At 41.8% G+C, this 15,141-nt stretch overlaps 1 protein-coding gene across 1 annotated transcript in view; it reads right to left on the bottom strand.

Annotated features, from left to right (window-relative positions):
* LOC124722993 (U-scoloptoxin(01)-Er1a-like) overlaps window positions 1-14,800 on the bottom strand; it is a 98,258-nt gene extending 83,458 nt beyond the window's left edge. The window contains exon 1 of the mRNA XM_047248164.1: window positions 14,733-14,800. Coding sequence (XP_047104120.1) covers window positions 14,733-14,766 — 34 coding nt within the window. The 5' untranslated portion in view covers window positions 14,767-14,800. The remainder of the gene's footprint in view (window positions 1-14,732) is intronic.
* Between the last annotated feature and the right edge of the window lie 341 nt (window positions 14,801-15,141).

The following is a 15,141-nucleotide window of genomic DNA, read 5'->3' as shown; positions in this document are numbered from 1 at the left end:
TGTCTGGATATGCTGTTTCGAGCCACTTACTGATTTAACGTAAGACCAGAACTTCCTAGGATTTTCTGTCAAGTCGGTACATAGAATTTCAGTTTCGAATTCAATGAACGCTTTACGCATAGCCCTCCTTACGCTAACTTTGACATCGTTTAGCTTCTGTTTGTCTGAGAGGTTTTGGCTGCGGCTGCGGCTGCGGAACTGTATCGAACGCCTTTCGGAAGTCAAGAAAAATAGCATCTACCTGGGAGCCTGTATCTAATATTTTCTGGGTCTCATGAACAAATAAGGCGAGTTGGGTCTCACACGATCGCTGTTTCCGGAATCCATGTTGATTCCTACAAAGTAGATTCTGGGTTTCCAGAAATGACATGATACGCGAGCAAAAAACATGTTCTAAAATTCTACAAGAGATCGACGTAAGAGATATAGGTCTATAGTTTTGCGCATCTGCTCGACGACCCTCCTTGAAGACTGGGACTATCTGTGCTCTTTTCCAATCATTTGGAACCCTCCGTTCCTCTAGAGACTTGCGGTACACGGCTGTTAGAAGGGGGGCAAGTTCTTTCGCGTACTCTGTGTAGAATCGAATTGGTATCCCCTCAGGTCCAGTGGACTTTCCTCTATTGAGTGATTCCAGTTGCTTTTCTATTCCTTGGACACTTATTTCGATGTCAGCCATTTTTTCGTTTGTGCGAGGATTTAGAGAAGGAACTGCAGTGCGGTCTTCCTCTGTGAAACAGCTTTGGAAAAAGGTGTTTAGTATTTCAGCTTTAAGCGTGTCATCCTCTGTTTCAATGCCATCATCATCCCGTAGTGTCTGGATATGCTGTTTCGAGCCACTTACTGATTTAACGTAGGACCAGAACTTCCTAGGATTTTCTGTCAAGTCGGTACATAGAATTTCACTTTCGAATTAAATGAACGCTTTACGCATAGCCCTCCTTACGCTAACTTTGACATCGTTTAGCTTCTGTTTGTCTGAGAGGTTTTGGCTGCGTTTAAACTTGGAGTGGAGCTCTCTTTGCTTTCGCAGTAGTTTCCTAACTTTGTTGCTGTACCACGGTGGGTTTTTCCCGTCCCTCACAGTTTTACTCGGCACGTACCTGTCTAAAACGCATTTTACGATTGCCTTGAACTTTTTCCATAAACACTCAACATTGTCAGTGTCGGAACAGAAATTTTCGTTTTGATCTGTTAGGTAGTCTGAAATCTGCCTTCTATTACTCTTGCTAAACAGATAAACCTTCCTCCCTTTTTTTATATTCCTATTAACTTCCATATTCAGGGATGCTGCAACCGCCTTATGATCACTGATTCCCTGTTCTGTACATACAGAGTCGAAAAGTTCGGGTCTGTTTGTTATCAGTAGGTACAAGATGTTATCTCCACGAGTCGGTTCTCTGTTTAATTGCTCGAGGTAATTTTCGGATAGTGCACTCAGTATAATGTCACTCGATGCTCTGTCCCTACCACCCGTCCTAAACATCTGAGTGTCCCAGTCTATATCTGGTAAATTCTTCGTAAAAAGAATGATCGAGGATTTGAATGCACTAGAATTTTGAATTATGAGGGATTTTGAGATTTGTGTTATTATTGAATTAAATTATTATCTATTTTATTTAAAAAAACGTTTTTTTTTCGCGCCGCAAACTCTTCGCTTATAAACAGCTTATTACTATGGAATCAGGTTTTTAATCGCAATAAATATCCATTGCAGTACATGTTTCATATATTAACTGCTCCTTTAGTGGCAGGTCTTACGTTAATTAGTGTGTCAGCGAGTTGCCATTGCGTGTCACGTTCGTGCCGTGTAGTGCTAATATGCTACTGTTCTCGCTGCAGATATCATGACAGCTTTCGAACGAATGTACTACCGGATAATTTCCAGGCAGTTAAGTACAGAACGAGATTTCGTGCGACACATTCCTACCAGTTACCTTTCGCAATGTTCTGCCTCATTAAGCTCGCTCGCTGAAATCCGTTCAGCCGGCTGCTCTATTTTCACATAATTTGTGAAGCTCGAAGCAGCACAGTTTTTGCGTCATCGTCTGATATGTGAGTTTCGAACAGCTTTTTAGACATGATAATCGTCTGAACCAATTACTGAACAAGTTTAATGCGTTTACGTCCACTGTGGCTATTACTATGTGTGTATGGCAAATACTGACAGTCTGACTATGCTCATTAATAATCTTTACAGGCTCATGCATGCTTTAAGTTTGTGTTGACAAAAATATGTTGTCTTATGAAAGCGGAAACGCCATCTGTGAAACTGACGCTGGATGGAGGTTCTTTTTCATTTAAGCGAACCAGTAGACTTATTAATCCAAGTTGAATGCTGTTAGTCAAGAAGAAACGGATACTGTTTCTTTCTTCAGTACTAACAGGAATTCAGAAGCTTAGAATGCAGCGTTCGTCGATGTCGATGTTATTAATGACGCGTCTTTGGACAGATAAGGTAGCCGCTGTAGCATTACCATAGTAGCATCCATACATTATTATCTGGAGTGATTTAGGTAAACCACGGGAAACAAATCAAAATGGAATGACGAGGAATTGAAAACTACCTTTACGGCAGACGAATCTAGAGCTTTATCCAGTGCCACACGTTGCAGAGTGCTCTTCTTTACTGTTCGTATTCAACTGTTACTAAGACACTATATGTATACATCGAACGCATTCGAGGAAATAATGCTTAATGATGCTTCCTTCTCCGTCGTCATTGTAGCAGCTGACTTGCGTTGCCTTAGTAAACAAGGTTTTATGGGAGAGAGTCTGAAATTTGTAACATTTTATGTGTTTGTGAAGTACAAGCCCATGAAAAAATTCATGATGTACTGTAATAATACTGTGTGACTGTCGACTGAAAAATAGGCATGATGAAATCCAGTCTGTAAGTTAGTCGAAATTCTTTGATTACAGCAAGGTGTGACAGTCTTGTATAGCAATGATTGCCAAGTTCGGTGATTGGAAACATTAAAGGCTCTTGAGAAATGAAGCGTGAAGAAACACGGTCGGCTACAAGTAAGGTGTGCTGTTGTGTCGTAACGCTGTACGTTGCGATATAGAAGGAGCTTAAGACAGCAACTCTTGGACATAACTTCACATTTACGTAACGTGAAAGTTCTGGGGCTGCGACTTGATAGAACCTTCTTGGAACAATGAAGAGAACTGACAAGTGTCAATCAAAAAAAGAAATAAAAATAAAAACTATGTTACACGAACTTCGTCGGCTCACTTTCATACCAATCACACAAGTTAGCACAAGAAAAACGTATCTCCACTGCTCACGAACAGCAGTAAGTTAAAACCTTTCACGTGGCGCCAAAACGCAAACACATCAGGGGCCACATCCGGTTTGAGAAACCTGTATATTCCATAGTTGTTCGTGTGAAGCAAATTGATCTCATATCTCAACCATTTAAAACTCTCAGTGGTTTAGGTAGGCCATTTGGTAGCCAGCCTTTTAAGAGATTACGGGAGGGAAGCTCTCCTAACAAATTGTCACCTAAGCAGAAACTGAAAGCATACTCAAATCTGTGTGTGGAAACTTCAACCAATAACTGAAATAATAAGTTGGTCACAAATAAAACTCGTACAGTTTGTCAAGTAACACCACAACCGCACAGTGTTCTAAATTACAACAAATTTGTTGTAGCGTGCAAATATATTATGGATATGAGCACTGCAGCGCTCTTATAAAAGTGGAAGATGCCACTGACTTGATTAATATAACGCGATGGGTAAAAGGAGAGCAAGGAAAGACCAGTGCGTGTATCTGAGCATTTGATTCGCTAATGTAAACTCATTATATTAATGTAAACCTTTTATGCCTCAAATTCTTTGTTTCAACACGCAGTACTGAAGTGCTCCAACGCAGACCCAGCCATTAGACGCGAAAGTTCCCACTAACTCAAGCAAGTGTGTATATAAGAAGGGGCCAACCACTGAATCTGTCGCACCAAAGGCCAAGGTAGGCGGTTCTTGCAAATGATCCCATTACAAAATATGAGGGGGCGAGCAAGAAGTTTCCGTTCTGAGGCTGTGAAGTCCAGAATTGGTATGCCAATCAGGAAAAATGGCCGTGAGCATCAAGGCAATCATCCCGCAGACCCACCAACTTAAAGACACCCGTTTGGTAAAATATTGTGTCCTGCTCCGCGAAGAAGTCCTCGTCCGACGGGAATTGTCGACCTTTCAGGGCGATTTTTAAGGGGACGAAGGCGTGATAATCGCATGTGGAGAGATCAGAACTGTAAAGTGGATCCTCGAGTGTCTTCCACTTCGGCTTGCATGACTTCTGTATTACGAAGTTTGCGATAGGTGAACGTGCGTTATCATGATTCAGGAGCACTACTCCACAACGGTGGTTTTCGACGGACATGGTAAATCATACACACTCTCCATTCTACGATGGATGTCTACCGGTTTGGACGCATTTGGTAATAACGTCACCATAGTTCACGTTTCCACGTTTACCGCACTCTCGTTGGAAAGACGCGAATGCCACACTAGTCCACACAAATCGGAGTCGCGCTATGTTACATATACGCTGAAGCAACGTCCTCAAATGGAAACTATTTGATTGCCCCTGATATCTACAAGAACTGTGTCCTATGCGCCATCCAGTGCATCATTTCTTTCAAAAGCCGGACGAAAAAAATAACACCCCTAACATGAAGAGGAAGATATACATCTAATGTTTCATTGTATCTGCGACATCTCACACTTCGAAGCAGTGCTCAACATTGAAGACATGATAAGTGAGCCTTCCAGTTTCACTATTCTCCCATTCTACATGGTCCTTTCCACTTCACTCTGCAGAAAGGAGAAGAAAACACGTCCTCTTTAACTGGTTTCCACCCTACAATAGAATATAAGAACTTCAGTATTCAGGGGAAGCCTCGTTGCTCATCTGTACAAGCCTCCAAAACAACCGTGTCAGAAGACTTATCTCTCTTGAAAACAACCTTCACAGTCGATCTCTGACGTTGACTTTCCATTCTAATCTCCACCTCTCGCTGATTGATTATAATGGAAATGAACCAGGACCCCGATGACCACTACCCTATACAGCTGTCTCTCCCTGAAAGAGTAACACCCGACACTGGATCACCAAATGAATGCTCAGTAAGGTAAATTAGACACTGTGTAACAAACTGGGCGTATTCTAACAATAAGACAGTGTCCTACAAAACTGCCGAGGCGTTCATGCCAAAATCTTCAGCACATTTGAACAGAAAGCTTGTTCCATGTTAGAAGGAGCAGTGTCGCTCTTCAATAAGACAATCTGATGCAGCACGAATGTTCAGGACAAATCCTTCTGCAGAGAACTTCGCGGAAGTTCGGATAGCGAGCCACGCGATGTGGGCGTGTGGTTTGAGGCGTCATGTCGTGGATTGTGCGGCCCCTCCCGCCGGAGATTTGATTCCTCCTTCGGGCATGGGTGTGTGTGTTGTTCTTAGCATAGGTTAGTTTAAGTAGTGTGTAAGTATAGGGACCGATGACCTAAGCAGTTTGGTCCCTTATGAATTCACACACATTTGAACATTCGAATAGCGAAAGACAAAGCCTGGGGAGTTGATTAAAGAGAAAGAAAATAGAAAGGCAGGAATTTCTGGTTGCCATTAACAGCTGCACCTCATACACTAAAATACTGGAGTCAGTAAGGAGGATTTTAGGAAATCTAGCACAGTTAAAATGATGGCTATAGTGGGGAATGGGGTGCTCACAAGGACACAACACGAAGTACCCCCAGGCAATGACAATATTTTCACGACTTAACATCTTCTCAGAACCAGAGATTAGATTTTCGCATCCACTTGCAAACTATGGAGAAGTTGAAACCAAAATTTAGTTCGAGAAACGATGGGGTCTACAAATGATCCTGCCTTATATGGAAGCTTCATGCTATATTGACTGCCTCGCTTGACATCACCTCAGAACCTGACGTCGTACGTTATGACATACTGGAAATTTTTTTATATTAAGAGTGAACTAGCCACAGGTTTTTGTCTTATGACAATTTCTAATGTTGTAACGCATTCAAATTAAAGTCTTCTTTACTCTAAACTGTGCATGGGCGCCAATAACCTCGACAATGAGAGCTCTAAACTCAAACATTGAAGTAACCAAGGAACAGTTTTAGACATAGCTAACTGCCTAAGGAGATATACAATAATCTATTTCTAAAAACGGCTTTCAGAAAGACTTTTCTGGATTCATTTTCCGTGCTGCACCACTTAAATAGAGCATCGCCTATTTGAAGATTTGCATCTCTGTATCGTCATATTTTCTAATTTCTTGTAACATTCATTCCCACTGCTGAAGTCTTCGTACATAAATGCAATGTCTTGAGAAAGTCGTGTTAATTCGAGCGTGCGACTGAAATAATTTTGATACAAAGACATTATTATCCTTATATGACCATTCAGCTTTCCATCTACATTGTACAAAATTTGGTCTTTTGGAACGATGAATGATTGATCCGCACCCAAGTAGTTATGGTAGCAAGGCCCTCACATGCTGCTCCAGGAAGACCCTAGAACGAACGGTCAAAAATCGTCTTATTTGGATCCTTGAAAGAAGAACGCTTACGAGTCGCTTCCAGTATGGATTCAGGAAAGACCGATCTGTCCTAGGCAATTCCCCACAACTAGAGGCTTCTGCACATGACTCATTCCTGCATAAACATAATCTTCAAGGGGTTTATTTTGATATTCTTCGACATACGACATTACTTGAAAGCATCACCTCATGACTGTTGCTTCCGTGGTCACGTCTCTAACATACTGCTATCATTGATTGCGGAAAATAATTCCTATACAGAGTCATTAATAAGCGGACACATATCAGAAGGTTTCAACATGTAACAGCTTAGCTAGTTTTTCAGTTTTTTTATATTAAGAGTGAACTAGCCACAGGTTTTTGTCTTATGACAATTTCTAATGTTGTAACGCATTCAAAATAAAGTCTTCTTTACTCTAAACTGTGCATGGGCGCCAATAACCTCGACAATGAGAGCTCTAAACTCAAACATTGAAGTAACCAAGGAACAGTTTTAGACATAGCTAACTGCCTAAGGAGATATACAATAATCTATTTCTAAAAACGGCTTTCAGAAAGACTTTTCTGGATTCATTTTCCGTGCTGCACCACTTAAATAGAGCATCGCCTATTTGAAGATTTGCATCTCTGTATCGTCATATTTTCTAATTTCTTGTAACATTCATTCCCACTGCTGAAGTCTTCGTACATAAATGCAATGTCTTGAGAAAGTCGTGTTAATTCGAGCGTGCGACTGAAATAATTTTGATACAAAGACATTATTATCCTTATATGACCATTCAGCTTTCCAACTACATTGTAGTGAGTAGTAAGTTTTATAAGTTTAATTTTAATGCAGGATCGCATTTATTCCATGAAGTTTCAGGGTTGTAGCCGGATAACGTCGATTCCCTTCCCCGATATTACGGCTGAGAACCATTTAGCCATCTTTAGGTGAATTTTTTGCAGTGGAGGTTGCTAGTTCTATCCGCTACTTTTGTACCAAAAAACGGCGCGAAGACGCATGCGTAAAGGCAGTTGCTACGTGAGCGACCTCTGTCGAGTTACGCGCTCTCTTCGAATACTGCTCTATCTACGGCGCGCAGGCACATGCGTAATGTGATACTACATGCACTCTCTCTGTCGGAATGCGCACTCGCGGAGTTAAAATTATAATGTCAAAATTGATGAAATTAAATGGCGCTAGACGTTCATTGATCAAAAATGATTTCTTTCGTAACTCCGATGACTTTATTAATAGACGGAAGACACTTTGACTCAACTAGTCGGACTTACTCGTAAGCTTCGACGTTGTCTCACTCTTCACATGGATACCTCTTATGGATTCATTGTCATTCATCAGCAGTAAGTTCACGTTCTTTGTGGCTTCTGAATTCTATCCACGGGAATGGGAAATTTACGATGAAAGTGGAGAATGGCGGCTGCCTGCAATTTATGGACGTCTTGGTCAGACGGAAAGTGGATGGATCATAGGGGCATCCCCGTAAGCCCACACATACAGACCTGTATTTTCAGGCGTCTAGCTGCCAACACTCGTCACAATCTAAGGGCGTCCTTCAGACGTTGGTGCACAAGGCACGTGTTGTGTCTGATGGAGACAGCCTTGAAAATGAGCTGGAACACCTACAATCAGTGTTCAAAGATAATGGATATTCGCCGCATCAGATCAGCACAGTTTTAAGGAAGAAGAAGCGAGAACACCCTAAAGAGCAAGACGAGAAGGAGTGAATTAAGTCCAGGGCGTTCTTCACGTACGTCGTCAATGTTCCGTCAAATTAAGCAGAATCTTAAGAAACCATCATGTCGAAATAATCTTTTGCCCACCCACAAAGACTTGTACTCCTCTCGGTTCGGCAGGTTGGAATCTACAGAATAATTTGTCAACATGGCAAAGCCTACATTGGTCAGACGACGTGCGCAATTCGTGAAAGATGCGTTGGACATGATCGCCACACTCGCCTTTCGCAGCCCAGTAAGTCAGACATGGCCGAGCATTATATTTCCACAGGACGTTCCATGGATTACTCTGCCACGAGCATCTTGGCATCGGCGAGATCTTTCTGGGATTCAATTATTAAGAAACCTGTGGAAATACATTTAGCGCAAGATGGAGCAGTATTCGAAGAGAGCGCGTAACTCAACAGAGATAGCTCATGGACAGGCTGCCATTTCACATGAGTTTTCGCGCCTATTTTTGGTACAAAGTTAGCGACATCAACTAGCTACCTCTACTGCAAAACACTCACTATAAGATGGTTGAATGGTTGTCAGCTGAAATATCGTGGCAGGAAGTCGACGTTATCCGACTGCGATCGAGAAACTTTATGGAATACTCTTTATACCCGAAAAATGTCAAGAATAGCAGGATCTCATTTACCAGCTCGACTGTATTCCCACTCTAGACCTGAACAGCAGTATTACAAAGTTATTACCAAAATGGCAACTGTTTTCTTTTTTGACTCTCCGTCTGAACATTTTGATCAACGATTTGTGGTTTTACTGAATCACCTCTGACTTCCTTCGCTCGTCCTTCTTCGAATGAGTTAGATCTTTCCTCTAGTGACCTAAGTTCTCATTCTCTTTTTTTTTATCTGGTGGTAACATGCCAGCGACTTCGAGGTTGGAAGACCCACGGAAAATTAGTTCGAGTCTTATACTGTTGAGCTCATCCAAAACCAGGAAAGAGATCAGAGCAGTTTCTATCAATGATGCGCAGAACACTGCTTAAAACGAATCTCGCTCTAAGGCTCTATGAAGTGAGTAGACGAATCAGAATGTGAAGGCCATGGCTCTGGACAGAGTGGCTAGAGCCAGTAGCACGTATCGGACAGACTAACACTGAAGATACACTCCTGGAAATGGAAGAAAGAACACATTGACACCGGTGTGTCAGACCCACCATACTTGCTCCGGACTGCGAGAGGGCTGCACAAGCAATGATCACACGCACGGCACAGCGGACACACCAGGAACCGCGGTGTTGGCCGTCGAATGGCGCTAGCTGCGCAGCATTTGTGCACCGCCGCCGTCAGTGTCAGCCAGTTTGCCGTGGCATACGGAGCTCCATCGCAGTCTTTAACACTGGTAGCATGCCGCGACAGCGTGGACGTGAACCGTATGTGCAGTTGACGGACTTTGAGCGAGGGCGTATAGTGGGCATGCGGGAGGCCGGACCGCAGCGACGCACGGATGCACGCCAAGACCGTAGGATCCTACGCAGTGCCGTAGGGGACCGCACCGCCACTTCCCAGCAAATTAGGGACACTGTTGCTCATGGGGTATCGGCGAGGACCATTCGCAACCGTCTCCATGAAGCTGGGCTACGGTCCCGCACACCGTTAGGCCGTCTTCCGCTCACGCCCCAACATCGTGCAGCCCGCCTCCAGTGGTGTCGCGACAGACGTGAATGGAGGGACGAATGGAGACGTGTCGTCTTCAGCGATGAGAGTCGCTTCTGCCTTGGTACCAATGATGGTCGTATGCGTGTTTGGCGCTGTGCAGGTGAGCGCCACAATCAGGACTGCATACGACCGAGGCACACAGGGCCAACACCCGGCATCATGGTGTGGGGAGCGATCTCCTACACTGGCCGTACACCACTGGTGATCGTCGAGGGGACACTGAATAGTGCACGGTACATCCAAACCGTCATCGAACCCATCGTTCTACCATTCCTAGACCGGCAAGGGAACTTGCTGTTCCAACAGGACAATGCACGTCCGCATGTATCCCGTGCCACCCAACGTGCTCTAGAAGGTGTAATTCAACTACCCTGGCCAGCAAGATCTCCGGATCTGTCCCCCATTGAGCATGTTAGGGACTGGATGAAGCGTCGTCTCACGCGGTCTGCACGTCCAGCACGAACGCTGGTCCAACTGAGGCGCCAGGTGGAAATGGCATGGCAAGCCGTTCCACAGGACTACATCCAGCATCTCTACGATCGTCTCCATGGGAGAATAGCAGCCTGCATTGCTGCGAAAGGTGGATATACACTGTACTAGTGCCGACATTGTGCATGCTGTGTTGCCTGTGTCTATGTGCCTGTGGTTCTGTCAGTGTGATCATGTGATGTATCTGACCCCAGGAATGTGTCAATAAAGTTTCCCCTTCCTGGGACAATGAATTCACGGTGTTCTTATTTCAATTTCCAGGAATGTAGTTTCTAGCAGTTCATCCTGTCAATAACATTTTTCTTGGATTCATCATGTGGGGTAGTGATGTTGAAACCACAGTTCGGCCGTTGTGATTAAAATTTTTGACTGCTTTTGTAAACCACTGTTTGTGTAATGTGACCGTTTTCATAAAAAGAGGCCATGGTATTTTCTTCTATCCTCTATAATGAAACTGAGTTCGATGTTTTAGTACAAAAATCTTCTGTTTCTGGGATTTTAAAAGTTCTATAATACCACATTCATGCCTAGCGATATCGGAATTTAACAACACAGCCCAGTTTAACGTAAAATTATATTTCTTTCCCTCTCATAAGTGGAAACTTGTTAGTTAGATAGGCGTGAACGATTCAGTCTTGCTATGAAATTTGATAAGTTTCCAGACGAAATAAAATTACGTAAATTAATTAGAGATATGTGTTAAGCAAAAATTATTCTCGCAAATGGTTCGTTTAGCAGCTCCTGTATGTATAATACAGTCACTCATTAAGGAAGGAAGATTAGTGTTTAAGGTCCCGTCGACATCTATGTCGTTACAGACGCAGCACAAGCTCGGATTGTTTCAAGGATGGAAAAGAAAATTAGCAGAGCCCTTTGAACGGAACCATCCCGACAGTGGCCTGAAGCGATTTAAGGAAATCGCGATAAAACTAAATTTGGATGGCCGTAGGCGGATTTGAATCATTGTCCTCCAAAATGCGAGTCCAATGTGCTAATTATTAATGAACAGGTAGACTTCAGCTGCATTAACATGTTCCGATTCAATCGCAACTCGATGTAGGATGATCAAGAAGAATGGTATCTAGCGTAGGAAAAGTGACATAGAGAAACTGATTAAACAGCACAGCATATACAAGTGAGGTGATCATAGTAATTATCATCCTTGAAAATGGTGCAAACTGAATAAAACCTTTCAGTTCTAAGAAATAAACATGATGTTAGACGCATCAAACGTGACCTAGAACATAAGAATGATGAACTTAGATTCCGAAGCGTTGTGTACCCTGTTATTAACAAAACTAAACTGCATGAAAATTCACTACGAAACATTTATGCATTTAATTTGTTTTGTTGACTGTAAGTCATATGACTTTCTATAATATTGAGATGAGATGTGATGGTCCATATTGAAAAATATTCCATCATGTCAAGTTTCAACAATAAATTTAAACTCAGATATGGGAGTGGAGCGTTAATGTTGCTGATATAGTAAGGGTACATTATCTATTAACATCACAATCTACAGTACGTGCCACCGAACATAAATAAAAAGATAATGTTGATGAAGTCTTCGCCGATTAATTAAAAGCTGCAGAATTACTATATAGCCACCACGTTTCCATCAACATGCCCAGAATGTGCACAGCACTGCAGTCGGCGAAATAAATATCCGTATGCTAATAACGCATATACTGAAATCAACAGTAAGGAATAGCTAAAAGAAAGGTGTTGATTCTAGCTTCAATCATTGCCAGAAAGAATTTCTTCTTTGATATGATATTTACGATGCTACAGAAGAGTGAGAATGCTTCTGAAACGCAAGAAACTTTATAAAAATTAGATACATAGGAAAGTATGCGAAAAAACAGCTTGAATGGTTTTAAAGACCACAGAAGCTTTTTCCAGAGGTGTTTTGCGTTTTAAATACCGTTGTAAACCTGTGAATAAAATTGCTGGTGGTACAAGTGTAACAAATTCAATTGGCCCGAACCGATACGATCTGTTAAAATTGATTATAGGCTATCTCCGACAAACTTTTTCGAAAAGTGGACATTCTTCATTCTTCAATGTATTTGAAGTATGTTATTTACACACTAATATTTTAGTTCTCTTCTTTTATACATACAGTACATTTACAAACATTAATTATATGAGATGAATTTTAGTCAGTTCTTTGTACGTTATTCCAAGGAAGACGCTCCAGCCTATCAAGTTTGGACTTTTTCTGTTGCCAGAAAGCTCTGTAGACGATTTTTTCAATCACTGATTCAACAACATAATGACTAATTGCTTCTTAGATCTTAATAAAGTCTGGTCTGTCAGATGTGAAATCGAACGAGAGGTGCATATAGCCCACTGCGATGACAGTTTTTCAAAATTCATTTTCCACATGATATCAGATTTGTGATTTATATCATTATTTGCCTTATTTTATTTTTAGAGTTTAACATCTTCCTGATGGCAAGGTCATTACGATTGGGGGAAAACGGAGAAGAAAGCAGTAGTGGTTTGATTAAGGAAACGTCTCACCCTTCCTGTTCTTGTGATTTAGGAACTTCGCATAAAACCTAAATCAGAATGGTCAGATGAGGCTCGAACGCCATGGACATGAGTCGCCTGGACATGAGTCGAACGTCTCAAGCACTGAATTCTTATCTTTTATTTGCAGATAATATGCTGTTGTTGGTTTCTATTGGCTTTCTTAAGTCTCTTCGTTTCTGAGTAAAACAATAACTAATTTTGTTTTAAAGTTCTTCAAAGATTATATAAGCGTTCACAAGAGCACAGCTAGAAATTAAGTTCCGCAGGCTTTTCAGAGACACACTTGTATGTTTATTAGTATTAAGAAAGGGACACATTTAGGTAGAGGCAAATTGTTACCATACTTCAGTTTGAAAATCGCCTTTGGCCTGTGAAATACACTTCTCATTATGAACATCTTTCTTTAGCATTTCATCGCGCCGGTTGTTAATATTTCTGGTACATCTCATCTTGAAGAGTTATCGCTAGAGTCTACCGCTGAAGATTGCTGGACATCTTTCTGATGCTCTTTCGTAGATTAAATACGCCTCTCATGAATCAAAAAGTTCATCTTTCAATCTTTCCATCATTTAAGTGCAATGGAGTAATAAAATTATAATATATTTACTAGAAGCAAGTTACAAGTGATTAGCAGTTTAGGAATGACTCATATCGTTAACAGGCCATTATTAGTCTTGGTTCAGTCAGTTTCACAAAACTATGAATCTCTGAACTTAAATACATTGGCGACTATTATGCCTGCAAAGCAATGCAGAGACGTCATGGAGGACCACATTTTTATGACAGTAAAACGTTACACAGAAACCAATGAAAATGGTTGTTTGATCTGTACGGTTCTTAGATTTTCTTGGCGACAAACAACAGTCAGATGATTTCATATAGTGTCTTAATTTATAGCTATCAGAATTAAATTAATAGGTAAAAGCCTATAAAGCTGGTAACGTGGTAAGGGAGTTTAACTTCGATCCAAAACTTACATATCATATAAAAATTTTGCAGTTATTTAAACCAAACTAAGCTCCTGCTGAAACGGATGTCCGAAACCTTGCCATGCATACAGCCGTTATATGCAAAGTTAGAATAGTGTTTACACTGTACAATAACATATTCCTAAACTGCTGTAGTCGAGTAGAAAACTACCGAGTGTTATCTCTTACTTGACGAAAATTCTGTCACGTGTGAACTATGTACCCCATTTACACGGTGTAAAGAGTTCCAAAGAGTAACAACTTCCTTGAGAGGAAGTCTCGGCCGCAATACGATATACAGAGTATTCTCACTACAGATTAAGCCATTAACTCGAAGCACGCTTCAAAGGATTGCTGCAGAGAACTGTATAGATATTCCAATTCATAATTACTTTTTCCAAGTTAATTCTTACAAAAAAAAAAGTAAAACTAGCAGCCAGACACTGTTAATAATTTAGTTTGTTAAAGGTGTATGATTGCTGTTTACTATTGATTTTAATAAATAGCGTTATTCGCAATGTGTAACTGCCGTGTTTACGTTTTTGTGAGAATTAACCTGTATTCGTGTGCATCCAAAGCCTCACCATGTCTGTTTTCGACAAAATAGCATTACATTCTCCTCTTTTTGTAGTCTCGTTCCTTGCGTATTTCTTGAGGAAATTCAAAATTACGATAGAAAGAAGTTAGTTATTTCGTTAATCGAGAGCATGAGCCAGCAGAAGACAAGGCGCGGTGCTGGAACGCCGACAACGCGCCGGGTACTCACCTAGGAGAAGAGCGAGGAGCAAGACGGAGTTCATGTTGGTGTCAGGCGCGCACTGCAACGTTAGCCAGTGTCCAGTCCCAGAGGCTGACTACGGACCGGGCCGAAGAGGTGGAGGGAGCTAGTATTTCGAGCGGTTCCCGCATATTTGGGGCAAGCTGAGCCTCGGAGAGAGAGACGGAGGCCGAGAGAGAGCGCCACCACCCCACCCCGCCCCCACGCTTTCTGCCGATGGGAACCTTCGTGCATTTTCATTCGCTACGCTTACAAAAATAGCAGTATAGAGAAAACTTGCCGTTTCTTGACCTTCAAGGACGCGTTCCCGCTCCCCCACATTAAAGCCAGCATTTTTAAATGAAATGTAGGTAAGTGGAGCGTACTCGACAAACAAGTCTAGAGTGAAAAAATTACT

This window comes from Schistocerca piceifrons, chromosome X, assembly GCF_021461385.2.
Source record: "Schistocerca piceifrons isolate TAMUIC-IGC-003096 chromosome X, iqSchPice1.1, whole genome shotgun sequence".
Taxonomy (NCBI): domain Eukaryota; kingdom Metazoa; phylum Arthropoda; class Insecta; order Orthoptera; family Acrididae; genus Schistocerca; species Schistocerca piceifrons.
Note: the sequence above shows the minus strand (reverse complement) of the source record. Positions and strands in the feature narration are given on the sequence as shown.